Source organism: Salmo salar, chromosome 16 (genome assembly GCF_965601325.2).
Source record: "Salmo salar chromosome 16, fSalSal1, whole genome shotgun sequence".
Taxonomy (NCBI): domain Eukaryota; kingdom Metazoa; phylum Chordata; class Actinopteri; order Salmoniformes; family Salmonidae; genus Salmo; species Salmo salar.
Window position 1 is genome coordinate 7,680,982 of NC_138306.1, and position 25,050 is coordinate 7,706,031.

At 41.5% G+C, this 25,050-nt stretch overlaps 3 protein-coding genes and 1 long non-coding RNA gene across 6 annotated transcripts in view; 2 read left to right on the forward strand and 2 right to left on the reverse strand.

Annotated features, from left to right (window-relative positions):
- The window catches only part of mapk8ip1a (mitogen-activated protein kinase 8 interacting protein 1a), a 20,413-nt gene extending 16,834 nt beyond the window's left edge, over positions 1-3,579 (forward strand). The window contains exons 7-11 of the mRNA XM_082962493.1: positions 134-237; positions 454-564; positions 1,411-1,481; positions 1,951-2,049; positions 2,222-3,579. Coding sequence (XP_082818619.1) covers positions 134-237; positions 454-564; positions 1,411-1,481; positions 1,951-2,049; positions 2,222-2,294 — 458 coding nt within the window. The 3' untranslated portion in view covers positions 2,295-3,579. The remainder of the gene's footprint in view (positions 1-133; positions 238-453; positions 565-1,410; positions 1,482-1,950; positions 2,050-2,221) is intronic.
- cstpp1 (centriolar satellite-associated tubulin polyglutamylase complex regulator 1) lies at positions 3,534-13,650 on the reverse strand. Of its 2 annotated transcripts, XM_014147803.3 has the most exons (9): positions 13,415-13,650; positions 13,134-13,236; positions 12,782-12,912; positions 8,106-8,190; positions 6,462-6,547; positions 5,409-5,604; positions 4,723-4,832; positions 4,501-4,564; positions 3,534-4,249 (listed from the first exon to the last, which is right to left on the reverse strand). In XM_014147803.3, the coding sequence occupies exons 1-9, from the start codon at positions 13,473-13,475 to the stop codon at positions 4,084-4,086; spliced, it is 1,002 nt and encodes a 333-aa protein (XP_014003278.1). In that variant the 5' UTR covers positions 13,476-13,650; the 3' UTR covers positions 3,534-4,083. The 2 variants fall into 2 exon arrangements, with proteins under 2 accessions (XP_014003278.1, XP_014003280.1); XM_014147805.3 differs by lacking the exons at positions 6,462-6,547; positions 8,106-8,190.
- A 134-nt stretch (positions 13,651-13,784) lies between these two features.
- Positions 13,785-15,928, reverse strand: LOC106573103 (uncharacterized). Its single transcript, XR_001321265.3, has 3 exons — positions 15,504-15,928; positions 14,490-14,670; positions 13,785-14,068 (listed from the first exon to the last, which is right to left on the reverse strand). It is a non-coding gene; the product is annotated as an uncharacterized LOC106573103 (long non-coding RNA).
- A 159-nt stretch (positions 15,929-16,087) lies between these two features.
- LOC100380854 (cytoskeleton-associated protein 5) overlaps positions 16,088-25,050 on the forward strand; it is a 48,704-nt gene continuing 39,741 nt past the window's right edge. Inside the window, exons 1-11 of one of the 2 annotated variants that reach the window (XM_014147806.3) lie at positions 16,088-16,214; positions 18,346-18,433; positions 20,458-20,651; positions 21,904-22,110; positions 22,254-22,425; positions 22,716-22,848; positions 23,661-23,761; positions 23,959-24,072; positions 24,193-24,297; positions 24,490-24,579; positions 24,789-24,953. In XM_014147806.3, the coding sequence (XP_014003281.3) occupies positions 18,377-18,433; positions 20,458-20,651; positions 21,904-22,110; positions 22,254-22,425; positions 22,716-22,848; positions 23,661-23,761; positions 23,959-24,072; positions 24,193-24,297; positions 24,490-24,579; positions 24,789-24,953 (1,338 nt within the window). In that variant the 5' untranslated portion in view covers positions 16,088-16,214; positions 18,346-18,376. Of the gene's footprint in view, positions 16,382-18,345; positions 18,434-20,457; positions 20,652-21,903; positions 22,111-22,253; positions 22,426-22,715; positions 22,849-23,660; positions 23,762-23,958; positions 24,073-24,192; positions 24,298-24,489; positions 24,580-24,788; positions 24,954-25,050 lie in introns of both variants that reach the window. The other variant, XM_014147807.3, reaches the window with a different exon arrangement.

Consider the following 25,050-nt stretch of genomic DNA (forward strand, 5'->3'; position numbering starts at 1 on the left):
AACAGTATAGGATGGAGAGGATCTTTAAATAGCCTGATTTGGCTCTGAATGAACCTCTACTGAATAATATGCTGACAAATAGAACTCTAAGTGTGTCTTTGCCCTTGCCTTTGTCTTACCCTATCTCCGTTAGAAAACAAAGATGACTGGGTAGACCGGTTCCGAGTGAAGTTCCTGGGTTCTGTTAACGTACCCTACCACAAAGGCAACGATGTGCTTTGTGCTGCTATGCAAAAGGTACAGTATCCGCCCCCCTGGTGGTGTGTTTGGGTTAGTAATCTAAACCATCATTTCACAATCCTCAGTCGGAAGAACAATACGGACAGAAAGTGATTAGGCAGCCTATTGTACTTACAGCAAAGTCTGAGAACGGATTGGCTTATTTAAAACCTGAGTGGATATGCTGACGTGCACATGTAAACAATCAAGCGGTGCTATTGTTTTCGTCAACAGATTGCTAACAACCGCCGGATGACCATGCAGCCTCCCTCTGCATGTATTCTGGAAATCAACATGAAGGGGGTGAAAATCATTGTGCAAGATGAATGTAGGACCTCGGAAAGAGTATGTCCTCTCTTATACACTGATATATGTGTTCACAATGCCTCACTGTTATTAGTTTATGCATCAGTGTTCAAGGCCCATGTAAATACACATTTTCCATTTCGATTAGCTAGATACATGTCGTGATAAGGAATTTTCCAGTCAGACCAAAGTTAATCCTGTAAGTAATTTGAAGTCATAGATTAGTCATAGTCCCTCGTACGTTTGTCATGCATTGGAAAATACAAGTATGGAGTATTTTTGTAGGAATGGGAAATACAGTATAACTAGACCTTTTCAAAACAGGGTTCAAACAAGGTTCAAAACAAGGTTAAGTAAGACTAGATATTTTCAAAACAGTCTTGGGTGGAAAGCAGCAGTCATTTAGCAGGGTGGACATTTCCCTCGTGGGATACTGTGGTCCTATGGTCGGTGACAGAACCCCTCTTGCATAATGACCACTTAGTCTTAAGACTTTTTAATCCTCCTCACTCGTGGTTCCACCAATGTGTATCCCATTGGACTGGCTTACTGTATGAGTAAACTCTCAGACACAGACCATAGGGTCTGAGCCTAACATTATGTTCTGTTCTTACCGAGGTATGGTGTATGGTGTGGTGTGGCCTGAGAGTCAGTCTGTTTCTGCTCTCTTGACAACTCTTTATTGAATTGCCATGGCAAACATGAGCAGAAAACAGACTGGAACCCAGGCTATGCCAGTATGATGCATTCACTCAGGCCCAACAGCCACTGTACCCATAGAAATAGAATTAGCACATTCTAGAAGTACTCTCTAATTCTATGACATCACATGCTAGTGCAGGAACTCACCGTGACTATCTCTCATCTCTATGTATATTTTCACAGGGGGATAAGTGCTTTCACTTTTTTCAGCTTAAGAACATCTCCTTTTGCGGCTGTCACCCAAAACATAACAAGTGAGTAAATGACACATGCTAAACTAAGGAAGTCATTCAACTCCAGGCTACAGGCCTATAAATACCAAATCAGATTGATGGCCACCGCACCCACTAGGGCAAAAACTGGTTGAATCAACTTTCCATGTCATTTCAACTCCAAAAGATGATGTGATGACGTTGAATCAATGTGGAAAACTGATTGGATTTGCACAGTCATCAATGAAAGGGAATTTAGTCTTTTTCACTTTTAACTTTTAACCTAAATCCAATGACATGGTGCCATTTTTTGTTGATTCCATGTTGAATCCACGTTCGTTGACAACTCAACCAAACGTAAATCAAAACTAGACATTGAACTGACATCTGTGCCCAGTGGGCAACTTATTTAACAAAACTTAAAGAGCTGTATCTCAACGGCAGAAAGACTAGCAAGTAGCAACTACTGTATCCGGAGCATGTTGTACCACGTCTCTCCCATTGATTCCAGGTATTTTGGATTCATCACCAAACATCCTGATCACCAGAGGTTTGCTTGCCATGTGTTTATGTCAGACGACTCCATGATGCCTCTGGCTCAGTCTGTTGGGTACGCTCTCTAACATTTCTCTCTCCTCCTTTCTCTCTGCCACTCATCTTCTTACTATCCAAATATGCTAATGAATATGAACATCATACTGTTTATAATAATACATTGTTCTATTCACAAACTACTACTCACTATTTGTACCTAACCCCTCTTTTGTTGTTCCTGCCCATAGGAAAGCCTTCCAACTGTACTACAAGGAAACGGTGGGCTACTCATGCCCAACAGAGGACATCTTCATTGAGTAGCTTTCTTCTCGCTATAGTACATTTCTCCAACGTTGTGTCATGATGAAACAACTTGCATGGTGGATTACTGCATTGAATGGTAACGCTTTTAGTAATATTGATCTGTCACACAGGTCTACTTGGTGCGGCTTCCTATTCACTGTCATGTTTCCACAGCACAAACATGTCTACAGAAATACCCAAACTAAAGCATTACCAATCCTATACAAAAGAGCATACATGTATCTTCCTTAAAAAAGGTAATTGGACAAAAGTACAGTACTTTTAAATGTAGTGTGTGAAGCCAAATGTAAGGACCGGCACTACAGTACAGAAAATCCCAAAAGTAGTTACAGATTTCAGATCTAATTCAATATCACACTCAATATCAAAGATAGAATATGTTTCTATATATGTGGCTTTACGAGCAATTCCAAATGAGATGAGATCACTATATCAAGTCACCTGGAAACTTGTCTTTGTACAGAGGAAGACAGAGAGGCAGTGATTTCAATCTGTCTGTATGTTGTCCCTGGACTGTTTTTAAAATCACACTGTGTTTGATTTCAGAATCAGTTAGTATGTATGTTGGGTGGGAAAGTGTATTAATGGATTAATGGTCCCCATCACATCATAACAGGCTTTTAATGAAGTCCAGTTCATCATTCTCACCAATGAACTCTGACTAGGGCCTGTCATCTATCTCCCAATACCAAAAAGGTGAATTCACTTTTCTTTTTCTCTTAATGTGACTCCGTACAGCCAAGGCTTGTGGATTTGACAACTCTTAACGCAGTTCCACCTCTGACACCTCGAAAACAACTGCTATGTGGATGTCGGCCAAAGCGGATCTGATTTAATAGAGCCCATACGCCTACTGTAACTTGGAAACAATATTTTGGGCCCAAATTGCAAGGTGGGATTACCGTATAAGGAAAATACTTTAATAAATATGATCTTGGAATCACTGTGGTCTTTCCACTTTAAAAGTCACCCGGAAGGCATGTGTTCTAAAATCATGTTTTCAAACCACAAGTAGTGCCTATTTTGTAATTATTGTGATTACTGTATACATTATGTATTTCCTTTTTATTTGAGAAGGATATCCTGGCACTGTGGGACAGATGTAATACCTGTACAATATAAATATGATGTTTGTAAATGAAATGTCCTACAGTAAGTTTGATCAAACCGGGTGTGTATTGCATGATATCAATGTCAAACAAAACAATGTAGAGAAAAAAAAACACAGGATGCCAATTCTTGTCATTAAATGTGAAGGTGTTTACATCCTCTCTGAACTTTATGATTTATATTTTCCTTGATGATTCCATCTCTAAACAACCCTCTAAGAGGCAACCTGAGGTGTAAAAATCTTCCTGACCACGCAGTGAGACATTATTGCCATGGGCGACATTGTGACACACAGCAACAATCTTTATATTAGTTGATACAGGGTTGGTAATCATAAATTACATACAAATATACCACATCATAAATAACTACATAAAATAATGCGTGTTACCAGGTAGGGAACACTGAATTACAGTTCCGACCTGAAGAGATGTTATTGTAAAATAAAACTTTCACACTTTTCAGACAGGGAATGCAATCATCAGACAGGTTTTCATAGAACTAAATATATAACAGTTCTACAGAAATTGGCCTAGAGTAATAAGCCTAAAGTACACAGTTGTAACACAGACACTATAGTTGTAACAGGGTTAATGACAAGTTTAGTCCGTCAGTGGAAGTATAAGTGTGTTAATGGGAGACCATGGGCCATTGGGAGGTCAGCCTCAGTTCAGGCTCAGTTCTCTGAGGAGTCTGTCTCCTCGGTGGATCCGTCACTCTCCATCTCGATCCTCTTGCGGTGGTGAAGGGACTTGCGTGGGGAGGCCTTCCTAGGGGGCTCCTTGTGTCCTGGTACACTGCTGCTGCTGTTGGACGTAGGACTGATAGCGATCTGGGCAATGCTGTAGAGAGCATAGAGATATAATAACATATTACAATATAATACTATTTAATCCTGTTGAGAGGAGAGGATACACAGTACTACAGAACTGACTGAGCTTCCAACCAGAGGGTGACTGAAGGTTCATAGTCAAGTTGTGTCAAGGCAATGAAGGCATGCAACATGATCTATTAGCCATTTTTAACAGTGTAGTAGAAACATGGGCAAATCTAGGTTTTGATTATGGTACATTATGTGCTCCAGTTTACTCACAGTTTCTCCACTTCCTGGTCCATCTCAGGGTCAATGAGAAGCTCTGACTTGTTTGGTAGGGCACCTAGCAAGGTCAACTCACAATTATAAACACTAGGTAAACAGTGATTAAATGAAAAGCCTGGTAGGGTACATTTATTGTAATGCATTGTAGTTCTATTTCATTATTGGAACAATAGTCTTTGTTATCAATAGATAACAACACAGTAGGCTAGTTCTCACCAATGTCCTGGTTGACGCCCTCATGTCTGACCAGAGCCATCACAAAGCCATAGAATGTCACTCTCTGTGTTAGCTCCAGAACCTCTCTAATGGCAGATGTAGAAGGATGGCTATGGAGAAACACACAAGATCAATAAATCACTCTAACTTAAAGCGGCAATATGTAACTTTTTCGGTGACCTGACCAAATTCACATAGAAATGTGTGTTATAGATGTCATTCCCATTGAAAGCAAGTCTAAGATGCAGTAGATCTGTTCTATGTGCACTATTTCTATACTTCCTGTTTTTAAGTTTAGTTTTGCGTCCTTTACTTTCGGTTTTGTACACCAGCTTCAAACAGCTGAAATTACAACATTTTGGGGTTTGGAAAATATATTTAAAAGCTGTTTAGATGGTACAATGATTCTCTATACTATACTTGCTTGTTTTGTCACATAAACTGATATTAGGCAAACTATTCGAATTTTAGCAACCAGGAAATGGTGGAGCGATTTCAACATAGAGCATCTTTAATCAGGAGTTATGTACCCTAGTAGTTCAATACAACTTCATTTGACCCCCCGGTATAATCTTCTCCCGAGTGCTGGTGTTACCTGAGAATCATTGAATGTTTGTTTATATTGTCATTGTAGGCTAGTCACAATATTTATTTAGATGTATTGTAATCATGGAACTATTTCTTACTTGTGTTTGAACCTTTCACAAAGCACCTCGATGCACTCTCCAAAGACAGAGGAGTCCACTCCTTCCTGGGCCTCAGTTTCCTCTGTGGCCACCTGGGGGAGCTGTTCCACTGAGGTAGAGGTTGGGACGATCACAGTGTTGGGGCTTTTCCCTGACAGCAGGTCCTGGTAGATCACAGCAATACTCTCCAGGAACTCTGTTAGTGGAAAGTAAAAGGAATACAGGATTTCAGGTGGCACTGTGGGTACCTGTGGCTCAGTTGGTAGAGCATGGTGTTTGCAACGCCAGGGTTGTGGGTTCGATTCCCACGGAGGGCCAATACAAAAAAATGCATGAAATGAAAATGAAATGTATGCATTCACTACTGTAAGTCACTCTGGATAAGAGTGTCTGCTAAATGACTAAAATGTAATGTAATGATGTAATGTACTGTGCAACCTAGAGTCTACCCAGTCAGAGGCTGAAAAGTATCTAGTGCTCTAGCATTAGAGTTTATGTAACCAGTTGCATCACCGCCTGCTATGGCAACTGCTCTCTGCATCTGACCATAAGGTGCTGCAGCGGGTAGTGCGTACGGCCCAGTACATCACTGGGGCAAAGATTCCTGCCATCCAGGACCTATATACTAGGCGGTGTCAGAGGAAAGCCCCAAAAATTGTCAAAGACTCCAGTCACCGAAGTCATAAGACTGTTCTCTCTGCTACTGCACGGCAAGCAGTACGGGAGCGCCAAGTCTAGGACCAAAAGGCTCCTTAACAGCTTCTACCCCCAAGCCATAAGACTGCTGAACAATTAATCAAATGGCCACCGGACTATATACATTGTGTTACTTGTTATTATTTTTTACTTTAGTTAATTTGGTAAATATTTTTTTCACTCTTTCTTGAACTGCACTGTTGGTTAAGGACTTGTAAGTAAGCATTTCACGGTAAGGTCTACACCTGTTGTATTCGGCGCATGTGACAAATAAAGTTTGATTTGATTTGATCATCATGTCAGGTACATAGTGGTGAACCAAGTTCTCTCGTCGTTGGTTTATACAGATGTACTTACCTTCGAAGTAGAACTGGATTTGGAAAGAGAAGAGGAAATCCGAGAACGACATGAGGCAGTCCATGGCATCATCCATTAGCACTATCCTACGTTGAAAGAGATATCAGTTGGATATAGTCATAGTGTTGATGATAAAAAGATGATTGTGGGGGCTGTTTTGTTAGACTTCAGTGCGGCTTTTGACATTATCGATCAAAGTCTGCTGCTGGAAAAACGTATGTGTTATGGCTTTACACCCCCTGCTATATTGTGGATAAAGAGTTACCTGCCTAACAGAACACAGAGGGTGTTCCTTAATGGAAGCCTCTCCAACATAATCCAGGTAGAATCAGGAATTCCCCAGGGCAACTGTCTAGGCTCATTACTTTTTTCAATCTTTACTAATGACATGCCACTGGCTTTGAGTAAAGCCAGCGTGTCTATGTATGAGGATGACTCAACAATACATGTCAGCTACTACAGCAACTGAAATTACTGCAACACTTAACAAAGAGTTAAGCTCCTACAGGCCTTAGTTTTGTCGCACCTGGACTACTGTTCAGTCATGTGGTCAGGTGACACAAAAAAGGAATTAGGAAAATTGCAATTGGCTCAGAACAGGGCAGCACGGCTGGCCCTTGGATGTACACAGAGAGCTAATATTAATAATATGCATGTCAATCTCTCCTGGCTCAAAGTGGAGGAGAGATTGGCTTCATCACTACTTGTATTTATGAGAGGTATTGACATGTTGAATGCACCCGAGCAGTCTGTTTGAACTACTGGCGCACAGCTCGGACACCCATGCATACCCCACAACACATGCCAAAAGACGTCTCTTCACAGTCCTCAAGTCCAGAACCGACTATGGGAGGCGCACAGTACTACATAGAGCCATGACTACATGGAACTCTATTCCACATCAAGTAACTGATGCAAGCAGTAAAATTAGATTTAAAAAACCCCAGATAAAATAAACACCTTATGGAACAGCAGGGACTGTGAAGCAACACAAACATAGGCACAGACACATGCATATACACACACACGATAACATATACACTATACACACACTGTGCTATCCCAGGAGGTCTACCCCGGGGGATGGTAATAGAGGGGAGGTACGTGAGGCGACGTTGGCTCCCTCTGCTGGGAATACGGGAGCTGGGCACCCCGACACTGACAGCTAAGTGGAGGTAATTAGAGGAAAGTGCCAACCAGCCGTGGAGGCTAAATAAAAGGAGCACGATGGCACACCGTGGGAGAGAAGGGAGAGAGACGGATACTGTCTTAAGTAAAGTTGTTTTTGGACTAAAGCATCTCTGTGTCAATCTCTGCATGCTCAAGCCAACACCCCACGGTTTACCACAGCAGGTAGTCATGGATTTTGTACTGTAGATATGTGGAGTGGAGTAGTGGCCTGAGGGCACACAGTGCGTTGTGAAATCTGTGAATGTACTGTAATGTTTTTAAAATTGTATAACTGCCTTGGCAGCAGCTAATGGGGATCCATAATAAATACAAATAGTGTATACTTTAAATGTTTACAATCATGTGTTGGCATTCCATTTCACAGAGATGAAAACACACATTACGTTCAGTAACTTAAATGTAGCTAAATTAACATAATATTGTACAATATCAATAAATTATGCCAAATCAGACCTTGCTGCATGTTGTACCATCTCCACTGGGAAGTCTGGACAGAGAAGCTGCAGAAGTGAGCTGTACTCCAACATGGCCAGGAGGTCTATAGCAAGCATACAAAAGCACATAAAATATATAAACACTGACAAGCAACACCAGAGGTATTCATTAATCTATATAACTCAATGACGAGGTTTTGCTCACCTGAGGTAGAGTACCTCATGATAAGCTGTAGACCACACTATTTACCAAGAGTTTTAATCTATATTCTTTGTAGCTGTCTATTTACCACCCCAAACCAATGCTGGCACTAAGACCGCACTCAAGGAGCTGTATACGCCCATAAGCAAACAGGAAAAAGCTCATCCAGAGTGTCCGGTAACTTTAATGTAGATAAACTTAAATCTGTTTTACCTAACTTCTACCAGTGTGTTAAATGTGCAACCAGAGGAAAAAAAACACTAGACCACCTTTACCCCACACAGAGACGCATACAAAGCTCTCCCTCGCCCTCCATTTGGCAAATCTGACCATAATTCTATCCTCCTGATTCCTGCTTACAAGCAAAAACTAAAGCAGGAAGCACCAGTGACTTGGTCAATAAAAAAGTGGTCAGATGAAGCAGATGCTAAGCTACAGGACTGTTTTGCTAGCAAAGACTGAAATATGTTCTGGGATTCTACCAATGGCATTGAGGAGTACACCACATCAGTCACTGGCTTCATCAATAAGTGAATCGATGATGTCGTCCCCACAGTGACTGTACATACCCCAACCAGAAGCCATGTATTACAGGCAACATCCACACTGAGTTAAAGGGTAGAGCTGCCGCTTTCAAGGAGCGGGACTCTAACCCGGAAGCTTTTTAGAAATCCCGCTATACTCTCAAACAGACAAAGCATCAATACAGGACTAAGATCGAATTGTACTACACCGGCTCCGAAGCTCGTCGGATGTGGCAGGGCTTGCAAACTATTACAGACTACAAAGGGAAGCACAGCCGCGAGCTGCCCAGTGACACGTGCCTACTAGACCACCTAAATTACTTCTACGCTCGCTTTGAGCAAGCAACACTGAAACATGCATGAGAACATCAGCTGTTCCGGAAGACTGTGTGATCACGCTCTCCATAGCCGATGAGTAAGACCTTTAAACAGGTCAACATTCACATTATCAGGACGTGTACTCCAAGCATGCGCTGACCAAGTGGCAAGTGTCTTCACTTACATTTTCAACCTGTCCCTGACTGAGTCTGTAATACCAACATGCTTCAAGCAGACCACTATAGTCCCTGTGCCCAAGAACACTAAGGTAACCTGCCTAAATAACTACCGACCCGTACCACTCACGTCTGTAGCCATGAAGTGTTTTGAAAGGCTGGTCATGGCTCACATCAACAACATTATCCCAGAAACCCTAGACCCACCCCAAATTTGCATACCACCCCAACAGATCCACAGATGATGTAATCTCTATTGCACTCCACACTGCCCTTTCCCACCTGGACAAAAGGAACACCGATGTGAGAATGCTATTCATTGACTACAGCTCAGCATTCAACAACATAGTACCCTCAAAGCTCATCACTAAGCTAAGGACCCTGGGACTAAACACCTCCATCTGCAACTGGATCCAGGACTTCCTGACGGGCCGCCCCCAGGTGGTAAGAGTAGGTAACAACACATCCACCACGCTGATCCTCAACATGGGGGCCCCTCAGGGGTGTGTGCTCAGTCCCCTCATGTACTCCCTGTTCACTCATGACTGCATGGCCAGGCACGACTCCAACACCATCATTAAGTTTGCCGACGACACAACAGTGGTAGGCCTGATCACCGACAACGATATAAAGGGAAAGGGGGATACCTAGTCAGTTGTACAACTGAATGCCTTCAACTGAAATGTGTCTTCCACATTTAACCCAACCCCTCTGAATCAGAGAAGTGCGGGAGGCTGCCTTAATCGACATCCACGTCTTTGGCGCCCGGGGAACAGTGGGTTAACTGCCTTGCTCAGGGGCAGAACAGCTGATTTTTACCTTGTCAGCTCAGGGATTTGATCCAGCAACCGTTTTGGTTACTGGCCCAACGCTCTAACCACTAGGCTACTATAGGGAGGAGGTCAGAGACCTGGCCTTGTCGTGCCAGGATAACAGCCTCTCCCTCAATGTGATCAAGACAAAGGAGATGATTGTGGACTAAAGGAGAAGGAGGACCGAGCACGCCCCCATTCTCATCGACGGGGCTATAGTGGAGCAGGTTGAGAGCTTCAAGTTCCTTGGTGTCCACATCACCAACAAACTATCATGGTCCAAACACAGCAAGACAGTCGTGAAGAGGGCACGACAAAACCTATTCCCCCTCCGGAGACTGAAAAGATTTGGCATGTGTCCTCAGATCCTCAAAAGGTTCTACAGCTGTACCATCAAGAGCATCCTGACTGGTTGCATCACTGCCTGGTATGGCAAGGCACTACAGAGGGTAGTGCGTACGGCCCTGTACATCACTGGGGCCAAGATTCCTGCCATCCAGGACCACTATACCAGGCGGTGTCAGAGGAAGGCCCTAAAAAAGACTCCAGCCACCCTATTCATAGACTGTTCTCTCTACTACCGCACACCAAGCGGTACCAGAGCTCCAAGTCTTGGTCCAAAAGACTTCTTAGCCTGTTAGGGCTAGGGGGCAGTATTGACACGGCCGGATAAAAAACGTACCCGATTTAATCTGGTTACTACTCCTGCCCAGTAACTAGAATATGCATATAATTATTGGCTTTGGATAGAAAACACCCTAAAGTTTCTAAAACTGTTTGAATGGTGTCTGTGAGTATAACAGAACTCAAATGGCAGGCCAAAACCTGAGAAGATTCCATGCAGGAAGTGGCCTGTCTGACAAGTTGTGTTTCATCTTGGCTCTTTTTATTGAAGACTGAGGATCTTTGCTCTAACGTGACACTTCCTACGGCTCCCATAGGCTCTCAGAGCCCGGGAAAAAGCTGAACGATATCGAGGCTGCCTCTGGCTGAAACACATTATCGCTTTTGGCAAGTGGCCGATCAGAGTACTATGGGCTTAGGCGCGTGCCCGAGTCGACCGAATGCTTTATTTTCTTTCCTCTGTTTACCTAAACGCAGATTCCCGGTCGGAATATTATCGCTTTTTTTATGAGAAAAATGGCATAAAAATGGATTTTAAACAGCGGTTGACATGCTTTGAAGTACGGTAATGGAATATTTAGAATTTTTTTGTCACGAATTGCGCCATGCTCGTCACCCTTATTTACCCTTTTGGATAGTGTCTTGAACGCACGAACAAAACGCCGCTGTTTGGATATAACTATGGATTATTTTGAACCAAACCAACATTTGTTATTGAAGTAGAAGTCCTGGGAGTGCATTCTGACGAAGACAGCAAAGGTAATAACATTTTTCTTATAGTAAATGTGACTTTGGTGAGTGCTAAACTTGCTGGGTGTCTAAATAGCTAGCCCTGTGATGCCGGGCTATCTACTGAGAATATTGCAAAATGTGCTTTCACCGAAAAGCTATTTTAAAATCGGACATATCGAGTGCATAGAGGAGTTCTGTATCTATAATTCTTAAAATAATTGTTATGCTTTTTGTGAACGTTTATCGTGAGTAATTTAGTAAATTCACCGGCAGTGTTCGGTGGGAATGCTAGTCACATGCTAATGTAAAAAGCTGGTTTTTGATATAAATATGAACTTGATTGAACAAAACATGCATGTATTGTATAACATAATGTCCTAGGGTTGTCATCTGATGAAGATCATCAAAGGTTAGTGCTGCATTTAGCTGTGGTTTGGGTTTATGTGACATTATATGCTAGCTTGAAAAATGGGTGTCTGATTATTTCTGTCTGGGTACTCTGCTGACATAATCTAATGTTTTGCTTTCGTTGTAAAGCCTTTTTGAAATCGGACAGTGTGGTTAGATTAACGAGAGTCTTGTCTTTAAAATGGTGTAAAATAGTCATATGTTTGAAAAATTGAAGTTTTTGCATTTTTGAGGTTTTTGAATAACGCGCCACGGGATTACACTGGCTGTTACGTAGGTGGGACGATTTGGTGCCACCTACCCTAGAGAGGTTAACAGCTTCTACCCCAAAGCAATAAGACTCCTGAACAGCTAATCAAATGGCTACCCAGACTATTTGCATTGCCCCCCCTTTTACGCTGCTGCAACTCTCTGTTTATTATCTATGCATAGTCACTTTAATTCTACCTACATGTACGTATTACCTCAATTACCTCAACTAACCGGTGGCCCCTCACATTGACTCTGTACCGGTAACCCTGTATATAGCCTCGCTACTGTTATTTTACTGCTGCTTTTATTGTTTTGTATTTTATTTTTTACTTAACACTTATTTTTCTTAAAACTGCATTGTTGGTTAAGGGCTTGTAAGTAAGCATTTCACTGTAAGCATTTCTACACCTGTTGTATTCGGCGCATGTGACAAATAAAATTTGATTTGATTTTGATTTGACACACACACAGGAGGTCCTTGCAGTTAGCTGAAGCTAGAGTATAATTCCATAAGCCTTGTGTTTTTAATCGTAACTTTTTCACTCAATCATTTTCACATTTTCCAAATGTTGAAAGACAGTGTTACCTCATCACACACACACACACACACACACACACACACACACACACACACTCATTAGGCCTACCTCCATTCTTCCCGATCTGTCGGAAGCACCTCCAGAGGACGCGGATGAAGGAGGCCCTGTTATGAGCTGTGGCCTTGATGTAACCGAACTCTCTGAACAGTACGTGGTTGCCGTTCTTCACACTGCTAAAGCTATTTGACAAAAACATAATAATAATCCATAAACAGGAGATGGCTATAAGCAGTTTAATGTAAGAATGTATATCTACCTACATACCTACACTGTAGCTACAATGTAAAAACTTTGAAATAAGATTCATTGATTTGAGGAACATGGCAGGGAAACGTATTCCACCCCACTGTTCATGATCTGCTCTGAAGAAACAGACTGGTAGAATAGAATAGAAACGTACTATTCTGCAAAGTAACGGACGATGCCAAACTGGGTGTATTCCTCCTTGTGCTCCAGAAGCTGGGTCACAGCATCGTTCAGGTAGAAAAGCACGTTGGTCTCAGCTGCCAGAGGAGAGAGGGTGAATAGCTACAAACTATTAAGTTAGCTTTGGGTCAACCAATATCGGTGTCCTTTTACGCAGGTGTTGCTAGCTAACAAAGAACTGTAATGCAGAGCAGCATATCTCTACCCATAGACCTAACGGCTCTGCTGCCTGGTTAGCTAACGTTAGCTACTCACCAAGGTACTCATCAACTGAGAGGGTAGGGTTGAAACGATCAGGATTCATTTTCGTGCACATTGCAGGGTCCGTAATTCTAAGGTTATATGTTGATATTTGAATGTATTCACTACTTGAATTTTACAGCTGACATTGCATGTTCATGTTACTGTGACGATCTAGCCTTGGTAGGTTTCGGCACAAGATTTCGTTTCCATGGGAAACAGTACCGGATGTTTTGGGTTTTATCAACTAAACCCCCATGGAACATCGGTATTCACTGAAGGTTCCTAGTGTAACACCCAAACAGAATGCAACAATCATGGGTCTATTGATTTAATGGACAATAAATTATTGATGAACTATTAATGTAATGGACAATAATTCAAATAGCTTATTACACATTTATTAAAGCAGTCCGTATATGCAATACATCAAGATACAAAGTATATTGGCCTGAGTAGCCTCAATGGTCTAATTTCAACCACAAAACCGTCCTTTGCCATTGTCATATTAACATTTAAATTTAGGGCCATGTTTAGTTAAAGACAACACAAAACATCTCCACTACCGGTTGAATCAATAGATGGACTATCTTTCCACAGACCCTGTCTCTGGCCGTTTGTCTCTGTAGGTGCTGTAGAATCACACTCTTTCGACCCCTTCCTCAGCACCTGAGGGAGAGAGAGACAAAGGATTCACAAAAAGGCTTGCTGTTTGGGGTTTTAGGCTGGGTTTTTGTAAAAGCACTTTGTGAAATCTGCTGATGTAAAAAGGGCTTTATAAATACATTGGATTTGATCTCTTACTATTATTATCTCTCTATTATCTACATTTTGAAGCATCTGTATGAGGCATCTTTATGTGCTGCATCTGAGAGAGGGAGTGAAAAGGAGAGATGTTGCTCAGGAGGAAGACGAGACAGGGGTTTTGGAATCGTGGTATCTTGCTACTAAACATTCAGACACAGCATCATAACACAGTTAAAGTATTGGAGGTACAGTAAGTCATTTGAAGCACAGGATGAAAAGAGGTTTGTTGAGGTTCACTGAGTGACCATGGGGCGGTAAGGCAGTGCATTTCTGTCATCTTCACCTGAGTAGCAGAGGAAGTTGTGATGGTCATCGTAGAGCAGCTCCACCCATAGGAAGCCTCCCCGTTGGTCATCGCTCCACAGGGGTTGGAGAAGTCCTTCTTAGGGGGTGTGACTCCCTCCCAGTGTCTGTAGTCCATATGGTCCCCGGTCATCCAGCACCACCTGTCTGTCATGATGTACCTGCATAGGGTCATAGAATGAAAAAAACAAAAGTCGCACACTCATCTCTCCTTGCTTGTGGATTTATTACCAACATTTCCAATAGCCTTCATCAGGGTGTGGCAAATAGGTTCTCATCACATCTGTAAATACCTGCGAAGGATATTCCATGTCTTTAAAAATTATACAATGAGGCAAGATCAGAAGATGGAAGCAAGGTAAGCCATTATCCTGTCATGGAAATCATTGTCCTCTCCATGTTTTCATTGATACATACGCCAATATGCAAGTACACAAACTGAAATTTGATTTAACAAGTTTACAGCATATTGTTACTGTGTATACCACAGGAATATATTCTAGTCTATGCTGTATAAGTCAATCAGTGGAATCCTCAACTTTATGTACTGTAATGCTTTCTACATTTAAATTCATTTGTCACAGAATTCCTAAAAGAACTCGGAATATCATCATCCTTGGAAATAGCATAATCACTAGAATATTACTCTCTGCACAGCACTAGGAAATTAGTTCAACCTAAAGTCTGATGGTGCAAGGTGTAAATGTTATTCAATGTGTAAATGTTTTTATTGTGTCTGTCCCTAGTCAAATACATTAAAGGGATACTTCATAATTTTGGTAATGAAGCCCTTTATCTGCTTCCCCAGAGTCAGATGAATTTGTGGATACCGTACCATTTTAGGTTCCGTTTGAAAGAAGTTGCTAACTAGAGTTAGCGTAATTGCTAACTAGCGTTAGCGCAATGTCTGGAATTCTATGGTAACTGCTAGCATGCATTTCCAAAATCCTGAAGTATCCCTTTAACACGAATAGAATAAATAGTGCAGGCCAACCTGGTCAAACAATAATCCAAATTGTGAAGACAAGGCAGTATGTCCTGTGTCAGGTATAGCCCCAGAAAGAGGGCATAATGGGCCAAAAATCAAGGCTAGAGCAAGCCAGGGCAAGCAACAGCAGGCAGGCAAAGGTGGAAGGCAGAGAAAAGGAAGGAAGGGGCAGGGGAGGACTGGAGACAGTAGAGCACCAAGCTGACCTCAGGGCAGGTAGGGACAGTTAGGGGAAACACTGGCAATGAAATAGACAGAAGAGAGTTGAGACCATGCTCATGCTGACTCTATAACTTTACAATTTCAGGGCTCACAAATGTTTTCATTCCATATGCCATGTGCAGATATGGCGTTTGCCATATTGGCAGGATTTGGCATCTGAATATATGTGTTGTTGAGGTCTAAAAGTCAATATATTTTGACTGACAATTACCTAGGAAGACTGCTTAATTTAAGGTTTGGGCATAATGTTAGCAGTGTGGTTAAGGTTAGGGTTAAGGTTAGGTTTAGGTTTAAAAATCATATTTGAACGAAGAGAATTGTAGAAAAAGGCGGGGTTTAGCCATTTGTGGTTGTGGTACGTTACTCTAGTTATGTCCCTCCCTCTGGTTCCCCGCCCTTGGAGGCGTTTTCAAAGCTTGGACTGGGGAAAGTAATGGTCGAATATCGGCTCCATCTAAATAGCTAACATCATTTTGCCTACGAGAAAAACCACAGGTAATTTAAAAAAAAGCCAGTATTCATTGTTCTGCTTCTTAGCTAGCTAATGAAAGGAGAGTTCGCGCTTTGATGTTCACTCAAGACAGACCTCATTCATTTTGCTCACTGCTGCGTTGTCTGGGCCTGGCTGTGGTGCAGATGAAATAGCTTTTTTTGAATGTCAGGTAACGTTAGACAAGTCTTATTTTGTACACATGCCAGCTTCATGCAATGCCATGACTTGTATATTTGCTCCACATTACACTGGTTGGTGAGAAAGCATCGTTGTAAATAGTCAACATGGTTGTTGGGTTTTGGTCGTGTTGACAGGTCCAGCTAGCAAAGTTACTAGCTAACGTTACTGTTACTAGCCACGTTAGCTTGACGTTGTCAGCTGACGTTTGCAACGGCATCAGTATTAGCTTAACATAGCAAGCTAACTGCATTGATGTTTAAGACGTGTGCAACACATTTGTGTCGTTATTTGATTCCATCAAAATCTAGTTTTCTAACTAACGGCTTTTTTTCCCCCCTTCGAAATATTAGCGCGCTAACTAGTTGCGAGTTGGGCTCTGCCAGCAATGTTCATCATGTTACTGTAACTAGCAACCTAACGTTAGGTTGTAATGTAGCTAGCTAGTTCATTCTGCCCGGCCAAAATATTGAACTCGTCCCAGCCAGTCAGACATACGTTTGAAGTTGTATTGGTCGTATGTACAGGATACAACGAAATTCGTACTTGCGTGTTCCTTCTCGACAATGCAACAACAATAAATATAATACAATATGAACAAGTAAATGGAAGTAGAATAAACATTTTGGTATAACACAGGAAGGCACAATTTGTAGTACAATATTTAGCTAACGTTAGACGTATCAGCGAAGGGGGGGAATTGGGGGGCCAAGTATTTACATTGTGTGGGTGTGTGCTAAGGTGTGGAGAGTCTAGCTCAAGGGTCCAGCAGTTTGATGGCTTGTGGATATAAACTGTATCAGACCTCGTGCTCAGATACGTCTGCCAGACGGTAAGGGAGTGAACAGCTCATGGCTGGGGTGTGGGGTCCTTGATTATGCTGCAGGACTTCCTCAAGCACCGTTTCAAGTAGATGTCCTGGATGGGTGGGAACACAGCCCCAGTAATGTACTTGATGTAGCTTGCCAGAATCTGTTGTCATGCTTTTTGGCAAATCTTTACATATCGCTCAGCTATTTGCAAGTAGTTAATTTGCCTAGCTAGATAGATGGATAGCTAACATGTTGAGGAATACCGTTACACATGACATGATAGTGGTACCCGTAAATGTCATTTCTGAAAGCTGTTTTACCCCGACGTGCATTGGTCAATATGAAATCTGACAGGCATTAGGAGAGAATGACATGCTTGTCCGTTCAAATAGAGCTGTAGCACCTAGTACAGCCCATTTTATTAACTACTTAACTAGCTGGCTATATTGTAACGGCTAGTTTTGTCCTCAGATCTCCACTCGCAGTGCATTCGACAAGCAAATTGTTTAACTGAATTATGTCCTCACTCTCCACACATAAGTGTTATTGGTGCAGGCCAGAGCATCTCATACTGATGCTGTTGTGAGTGCCATGTTGTTTCTAAATTCACTATTGGTATGATCTTCTCAATCTTTTGATGCGTACGTGTCGTGGATGAAAGGAAGTGAAATACACATTTAATTTAATCAGAAATGTACAGTGCCTTCATAAAGTATTCACACCCCTTGACTTTTTCTGCATTTTGTTGTTACAGCCTGAACTTAAAATTGAGATTTTGTCACAGGTCTACACACAATAGCCCATATGTTTTTAGACATTTTTACAAATGAATTAAATGAAAAGCTTTAATGTCTTGGGTCTTAAGTATTCAACCCCTTTGTTATGGCAAGCCTAAATAAGTTCAGGAGTAAAAATGTGCTTTACAAATCACATAAGTTGCACGGACTCACTCAGTGTGCAATAATATTTGAATTCAGGCTTCTAACAACAAAATGTGGAATAAGTCAAGGGGTATGACTACTTTCTGAAGGCATTGTATGTTATGACTGTACCATTGACATACCAGTACTCATTCCAACTGGATGTTCTGAGAATGTATTGCAAAACTGGTGACTCCCACTTTGTTTTGATATTGTTGTTACAGTTGAATTTGTAAGGCGAAAACAGAGGTCATCATGGGTGATGACAGTGAGTGGATGAAGTTGCCCATCGACCAGAAGTGTGAACACAAGGTGACTACCCCTTACACACACACTTAAGACAAACCTGACTTTCCACAGTGTTGAATTCTTGCTGGATGTGTTTCAGCAGCTCTGGTTTTGTTTCAGAAAATGTTATCCAATAGCACACCCTGAACTCACATTGTAAGCCAGTGTTTTCCATTAGTGCCAGCCGTCGGCTAATCAGCCGGTTACGGTCTCCTTTTCAGCCGGTTACCTTTTCCACTTCCTATTAACAAGGCTACTTTTCATTTAGAAGTTTAAATTGGCTAGTCCCTCGAGCCCTCTCCCGCTAGAATGAATGACATGCAGTTTCTAGCAATCTATTGATAGGATAGGCGCCTATTATCCACACAAAGCGAGCGACGACAGGGAAGCGCCGTCTGTCCCGTCCCCGGTATAATTTGTGTGCGTTGTGGTTGGTTGCAGTTGAATTTCTTTACATGGAGGAGGGAGAGAGCATGATGCTCGTTGAGTTTGCACATTCTATGTAATGTAAGTTGTAACAATGAGTCGAAATCCACTTAGCCTAATTATTATTTTCTGCAACAATGTATTTTCTTTCTTGTCTTTCACATAGCCAGCAACACAGAGTCGTGATGCATAGGCTATTTACTGTGCTTTATTTGACAACTGAAAAGCAAGCGTTGACTGTTCTAAAAGGTGTCGAACCGACTGAATAAAGTCGATATCCCTTTGCCATTCATAAATCATGCAGCGTGGTTATGTACATGGTTTCGCATCGGGACAAGTAAACCAAAGGTTTTCCTTTCCTAGGATTTCAGGGCTCGCCAGATAGTGATGCTAAAGGGAGTGACTCTTGTCTCATCAGTCAGTGTAGCCTATCGCATAGGTGAGAGAGCCATTCATTTGGCACCCTAATTTGCATGGGGACCGGTAGGCCAAGGTTTTTTGATGATTATCTGCAGATAAATAATGAAAACATTCAATGAAGAATCATAACTGCAGGAACAATAGGTTGTGGAGAGCCTCATTCTGGTCCAAATATGATCATTAGGGCCCTTACGGAATCTGGGCATTAAAACGGAATTCAACAATCTAATGAATGTATTGACATTTTTAGCAAAATATTTTTTGTGCGTATGAAACATAGGACCAACACCTTACATGTTGAGTTTTTTTATTTTGTGTTTAGTATAATACTTAAGACTATCGTAAGCCTTTGATGGTTCCCACGGAACCCTTTTCATTTCATTTTTCAAGATAATGTGGGCTATTTACTTAATTTTTCTATTGTAATAAAATACATAATTTGAAAAAGAAACGTAGCAATGCATATCTTGCAGTAAAACTGTAAATTAGACTTTAATATCGAGAATACAGGTTAAATATTAAATGTTTAATATTCTTATACTTAGAAAATAGCCCTTATCATATAGACCTAGACAAAATCCAGAACAACTACCAATACACTGAATTCATACATTTTCAGTCATTTAAATTGTCATGTCTTTCTACACAATACCACAATACATTTTTCCGATCTGGGAGGTAAACTCGATAAAGTAGCCAATTCAATAATTTCACACTACTAGCCCGGGGGTGCCTGGCTGGCAAATGTTTCTCTTTGGTGGCTAGTCTATGTACTTGTGAAAAACACTGGTAAGCTCATTTATGGGGCAGCTTTTCTTGAACACCGTTTCCCCCACAAAAACAGCTTGTTTAGACTAGATTTCCCACAGCAAAGAGCTAGACTGAAGACTGCTAAATGGATTTTCCAAAAGGATAGCCTAACATGCAGTGAAGCTTATGATTTAAAGTTTCCAATCCCTGTCTTCAGTCTCTCTCAAATGATTTACACTCACTGACTGCTTCAATCACAATGGAGGATATGCTAGGCCAAACAACTGCCCTCTGTACGTAACATCAAAAGAAGGCCCATTTTAAATTTGTTTCTTACTCTGGCTGTACAACTAGAATCTGGGTCACATCAAATCCCTTAGTTATGAACTAAAATGTACCTTGACTCCCTCTCATCACAAGGCTCACTATTCTCCTGCTTCATCCCAACCAAGGTATGGAAAGCCAGACTAAATGGCTATGAAGAAGCCCTGAAGCTCTTCAACAGGATAGAGGATGAGAAGAGCCCAGAATGGGGCAAGTACCTGGGCCTGCTTAAGAAGTTTGTGACAGACTCAAACGCAGTGGCCCAGCTTAAGGGCCTCGAGGCAGCACTTGCCTACATCAAGAATGCTCATGTGGCTGGCAAGTAAGTATTAGACCTAGATCTCATCTGACGACACAAACGGAACTTTGTAAATACAAGAAGAGGTAATAGTAACTCATTGCCTTGATCTTCAGGCAACTTGAATAGTTGAAAAGAAGTCATGAAAAGGCCTAACTCATAGCCTTGGTCTACAGGTTAGGTGAATGCATACAATTATAATACAAGAGACTCATTGTAATTAGATGGATGAATATATCTGCATCTCCCAATGAAAGCTTTGTCTGTTTTAAGTGCTGCTCTCTGTGTGAAACTGGGCTAGTTGTGGAAGCTTCAGTGAGCTGCAACGCAGTCAGGATACATTTTAAGCCTGTCTGATATTTATTTATGGAGCGAGCCAGTCTGACATCAGATCTGTATATTGTGTGCAGCCTATCAAGCAAGGATTACACTATTGAAGGATTCTAGGAATGACTAGTAGGGACTTTGAGTCTATCTCAGAGTTTACACTTCAAGATTCCACCCGGATGATGTCTACTATGTGATGATTAGTGTAGGTTGATATTTACACATTGTACAAAATATCAAAGCCTAACCTATATTTGAAGTCAAACAAAAAGCATTTTTTACTTGTGTGAACATGCTGGAATTAGAATGCACGGTAGTGAATGAGAGAAGATGGGCCGCGAGCATCAACGTCGTCATGCGTTTCAAATTAGAAAGCAAGTCTATTTTCCTCGCGTCTATCCAAAGCAATGCTGGTAAAGTGAGCGGATATAGACTGCATTGTTATGTCTGTAGTTGTGACGTATAGTTAAAACGTGTCTATTTAGTATTTAAGTGTAGCTGCCAGTGCCAATAATACATATTTGGAAACAATAACTTTATGCCTGTCTTTGTTGATTTTGAGCACAGGCGTACAGCCTATGCAGGCTACGTCTGGGGAAACTCCGTTCAAGAGAGAATACTGTTATGTAGAAAGAATGAGACGAGCGAAATTCTTTATAAACGGCTAGGTTGTATTAGCTACAACTCTCCTCACGTTTGTGAGCTAACATAACTGGAGGCAGGTACAGTGGCTCCCGTAGGACATATAAGGTGAGTCAAAAGGAACACACAACAATAATTCCCAAGGGCTACGTAGCAAAAATATCATTCAACTGTTTATTATCGATTCTAATGTCAATTAAGTTGGTATACGCTACGCAGTGTCTGTGAATTGACAATTTAGTCTCGCATGGAAATTTTGACGGTGTCTCTCTGTGGTTTCGGCTTAAGTGTTTTGCATGTGTTCCAGAACATCAGGAGAGGTAGTGTCGGGAGTGGTCAGTAAAGTGTTCAACCAGCCAAAAGCTCGGGCCAAAGAGCTGGGCTCAGACATCTGTCTCATGTACATGGAGATTGAGAGGGCTGAGGTGGTTCAGGACGAGCTCATCAAAGGCCTCGATAACAAAAACCCCAAAATTGTTGTCACCTGTATTGAAACTTTAAGGAAAGCACTCAGGTGAGTTTTTCTACTTCATAGTTTTCATAAAGATTTCTCCAACCAATTCAGACACTTTTTCAAAAATTATTTTTTACCATAGCTATTATGTCATTACATAGGTCTAAATCCTGAAATGTAACCTTTTTTTTCTTCATTTCCAGTGAGTTTGGCTCCAAAATTATTACTCTGAAGCCAGTGGTGAAAGTTTTGCCCAAACAGTTTGAGTCAAGAGAAAAGGCAGTTCGAGATGAGGCCAAACTACTAGCAGTAGAGATCTATAAATGGATCCGGGATGCTCTTCGACCTCCTCTCCAGGGCATCAACTCTGTTCAGGTGAGATAAGGCTTCTGAAAACTTTGATACTGAGGCTCTTTCTCAATTCATCTTTTCTCGATTTCTTACATCCTCGCTTCCTTCTCAAAACACACATAAGGAGAAGTAGGTCTGAGGGGTAGGGATTTTGGACCTTCTTCAATAATTGGATTGATGCATGGAATCTTCGAAAGACCAATTGAGATGCAGCCAGAATTTGTTTATGCTCATATGCAATATGGGTCTCCATAAATGCTGGAACAACTGATGAATGGGATGTCTAACAGCGGTCTTTCCTCTTTCTTTTACAGTTGAAGGAACTGGAGGAAGAGTGGGTGAAGCTGCCGACTACAGCCCCCAAACAGAGCCGCTTCCTCCGCTCACAGCAGGCCCTCAAGGCCAAGTTTGAACAGCAGCAGGCAGCTGGAGGAGACGAGGCAGATGGTATACTTTATCAGATTTAGCCTATACTTTTGAAGTCCACATTTTAAGCCACTTTACCTCTTTTTCCTAGCCTGGATGGCAGTCTTTGCGCTGTCTTATGGAACTCTTTATGGAGTTGTTGGCAAGATAGCACCAACAGATCTGTGACTAGGCTTCTCCCCAGCAGCTTAATTCCATTTGTGAAACAATTGATCTTCGTCAATGGCTTTTGAGAGAGAATTTGTGCAACGCTTTGTCTTTGTGGAAGATTTATGTAAATGTGCCATGTTATCTTGTTGATGGAAACTGGTCTTGTGAAAAACCTTTGCTGAATCGTCATCAAAAAGTCTCAAGTATACAGTACCAGTCAAAAGTCTGGACACAAGGATTTTTCTATATTTTAACTATTTTCTACATTGTAGAATAATAGTGAAGACATCAAAACTATGAAATAACACATATGGAATCATGTAGTAACCAAAAAAGTGTTAAAGTGTTACCTTGTTGCAACACAAGGAATTAGCTCAAATGCATTAGGAGGGAAAGAAATTCCACAAATTAACTTTTAACAAGGCACACCTGTTACTTGAAATGCGTTCCAGGTGACTACCTCATGAGCTGGTTGTGCTATTTCATAGTTTTGATGTCTTCACTAATATTCTACAATGTAGAAAAAATAAAGAAAAACCCTTGAATGAATAGGTGTGTCCAAACCTTTGACTGGTACTGTATAGTCTCGTTTTTTCTTTTTTTTTCTATAATCATGTTGTTGAGATGGGTAGGCCGGCCTACATTATCAAATTGAAGGTCTAACACTGTAAACGCTCTTTCAGGAGATAATGATGATGAACCTGCACCTCAGGTAGACCCTTATGAGCTGCTGGAAGCAGTGGAGATCCTCTCAAAACTACCCAAAGACTTCTACGACAAAATTGTAAGTTTGGGCACCACTGTTTAAGGGACAAGACCCTTAAACTGAAAAGGCCTTAAATGAATCTATTGAATTAATATATTGCTAAACATATGTAGTAATATTTTTTGAAAGCAAAAGTTAAGCTATTATGTGTTTCTTGTATTGTGTGGAATCCATGTCATAAGACACAAACCATCTCTCATTATATCTGTCTTTAGGAGGCCAAAAAATGGCAGGAGAGGAAAGAGGCCCTGGAAGCAGTGGAGATCTTGACTAAAAACCCTAAATTGGAGAACGGGGACTTTGGTGACTTAGTCAGAGCACTAAGAAAGGTACTGTAACATTTATGCTTCACAGGGACACCACAAATGGGGATACCGGGTAATGGAATGTGTCTCCAGGAAGTAGGACAGTGATAAACGTCCTGAAAATAATGATTTCTTGTTTCCCAGGTGATTGGTAAAGATGCAAATGTTATGTTGGTGACCCTAGCAGCCAAATGTGTGGCTGGACTAGCAGCTGGGCTTCGGAAGAAGTTTGGAACATACGCAGGACATGTAAGTTACCTTCAAGGCAGTGGTATAGAATTGTGTTCACAACAGTTATGCTAGCCAAGAGCAGTGAATGTGGGAGCTGATGCATGAACAAGCTGAGTGGATTAACAGTAGGGAGCAGTGGCAACATGTCTTTGTACATCCTGATTTACTGTGCCAGAAATACTGTGCTTATATTATGCTCTGTGTTTCAAGGTGGTGCCAACCATTTTAGAGAAGTTTAAAGAGAAGAAACCCCAAGTGGTCCTGGCCTTGCAGGAGGCTATTGATGCAATCTTCCTTACTGTGAGTAAACTGTACTATGTGGATTCACTGGTTATAGTTTGGGCTTTGTTGCTATGTGAGTCATATCAAGCTGATTTTGTGAGATCTGGAATGTTGGTACTGCTCTTGTTTTGAGATATTCATTTCTGTTTGATTTGGTCAAGGGACTGCCTCTATTTTATTTTTTGTGCCTAACATAATATTTTCCATGTCTTCTTATTGTTTTGCAGACAACTCTCCAGAATATTAGTGAGGATGTGTTGGGTGTGATGGAGAACAAGAACCCTTCCATCAAACAGCAGGCCTCTCTGTTCCTGGCCAGAAGCTTCTGCCACTGCACCCAGGCCACGTTGCCAAAGAGCATGCTCAAAGCTTTCTGCCCTGCATTTCTCAAGGTACCGAAAACATTTCATATTCATAAACAGGCAAATTCAGGGCTGGTTTCCCAGACACAGATTAAGCCTAGTTCTGGACTAAAAAGCATGCTTAGTT

Excerpts from the sequence above, each read along its gene's own strand:
- cstpp1 (XM_014147803.3), bottom strand. The coding sequence starts at position 13,475 with ATGTGCACGAAAATGAATCCTGATCGTTTCAACCCTACCCTCTCAGTT. Across the intron at positions 8,191-12,781 it reads ACAGATCGGGAAGAATGGAG|ACCTCCTGGCCATGTTGGAG; the intron begins GTAGGCCTAATG and ends TGCTTGCTATAG. Across the intron at positions 6,548-8,105 it reads ATGGTACAACATGCAGCAAG|GATAGTGCTAATGGATGATG; the intron begins GTCTGATTTGGC and ends CTTTCAACGTAG.